The sequence below is a fragment of the Asparagus officinalis genome, chromosome 4, assembly GCF_001876935.1.
Source record: "Asparagus officinalis chromosome 4, Aspof.V1, whole genome shotgun sequence".
Classification (NCBI taxonomy): domain Eukaryota; kingdom Viridiplantae; phylum Streptophyta; class Magnoliopsida; order Asparagales; family Asparagaceae; genus Asparagus; species Asparagus officinalis.
In genome coordinates this window covers 113,831,070-113,832,627 of record NC_033797.1, presented here as the reverse complement: position 1 = coordinate 113,832,627, position 1,558 = coordinate 113,831,070, and the positions used below count along the sequence as shown (strand labels likewise).

Sequence of the window (1,558 nt, the reverse complement as noted above, 5' to 3'; positions counted from 1 at the left end):
CTTTTCTATTTTGAAGAAATTTTCAAAACCGACTCAAACCATGTTTTTATTTTCAAAACCGACCCACTTTTTTTTTATTAATCAAAATCGACCCACTTTTTGCCAGCTTAATCTCACTCTTAAGCAGTCGGGGTTGGCAACTCCGACTGTTTAGGAGATTGTTAAACCCTAATTAGAATCCTAAACCCGTTTTTTGCTGTTCTAAATAGTCATGGTTGGCAACCCGACTAATTAAGAAATGAGATTAAGCTAACGTGGCAAAATGTGAGTCGATTTTGATAAATAAAAAAAATATGGGTCGGTTTTGAAAATAAAAACATGATTTGAGTCGGTTTTGAAAATTTCTTCTTTCTATTTTATTTTTGCCGCCACCGCAGCCTCAGACAAGGATGCCGTCAAGGAGCTCAAAGGACCCCACTTACGAAAAGGCAAAAAAAAATGCCCCTGTTCACTTATTCCAGGTTGGATGAGCGTGTGTATATATGCGACTTCTCTTCATCGTGAGAGCTATCTTCGTTGTGCAAGGGAGTAAAGCAAGAGCTTAGAGCTCAGAGCAGAGCAACAACCTCGAAGCTAGTTCAAACTAGTGGGAGGTTGCGTGCAGAGATGGCAAGAGGAAAGATACAGATGCGAAGGATTGAGAACCCGGTGCACCGCCAGGTCACCTTCTGCAAGCGCCGAGCAGGGCTGCTGAAAAAAGCAAAGGAGCTTTCTGTGCTGTGTGATGCCGAAATCGGCATCATCATATTCTCCGCTCATGGAAAACTCTACGAACTGGCCACAAAGGGGTATGCTCATGTATACCGATGACTCTTTGATCTTCTACGCAGTAGCCACGCATGAAAACTACTTTTAACTTCCCTTAGTCCACTGATTACTGAGATCAAATTTCAGTGTTTAAACAATTACAAGCTTTCCTCTTCACTCTTCAGCAATAAAGTCATTCATGAGCTATCTAAAAATTTAACCGAACGCTAATGAATACTGTAGACCACGTTCTTCTTTCTTAATGGCAATGCATGAAAATTGATCCCAACATTTTCCTTAGTTCAATGATTCTTCAGATCACTAATCAGTTTGTCTACAATTACCAGCTTTACTCTTCTTATTCGTCAGCTATTCAATACTTCAAATTTTCAACAAAAATACATAGATCATCAAAATTCCTTCTCAATACGTCAACGATAACACAAACTAATTTTCGTACTCCGAAACGCCAATTGCGTTCTAATTCTGAACCTCAGCGCAATTGTCCTAGCTGCTGAACTCAACCATTACTTAAGGCTAAGGTTTGCTTAGAATTGTTTGGTTACAATTGTGCTGATGGAATTTGGGGTTTGATTTCTTGAAGGACCATGCAAGGTTTGATTGAGAGGTACACAAGGGCACAGGGTGAAGCTAAACTTGAAGGAAGCGATGAGAACATACTTCAGGTATCTGCAGAATTTCATTTTGTTCAACTTATTAGTATGTCAAAATTGCTTGATTCTGGAACTCATGGGGCACTATGAATATAGTAAAAAGAGGTGCATTGTAACAGTATACCGCATGTATTTTT

At 39.4% G+C, this 1,558-nt stretch overlaps 1 protein-coding gene across 1 annotated transcript in view; it reads left to right on the top strand.

The window, feature by feature from the left end:
- The window catches only part of LOC109837987 (MADS-box transcription factor 26-like), a 4,490-nt gene continuing 3,433 nt past the window's right edge, over nucleotides 502-1,558 (top strand). Inside the window, exons 1-2 of the mRNA XM_020406390.1 lie at nucleotides 502-788; nucleotides 1,352-1,433. Of these exons, the coding sequence (XP_020261979.1) occupies nucleotides 607-788; nucleotides 1,352-1,433 (264 nt within the window). The 5' untranslated portion in view covers nucleotides 502-606. The remainder of the gene's footprint in view (nucleotides 789-1,351; nucleotides 1,434-1,558) is intronic.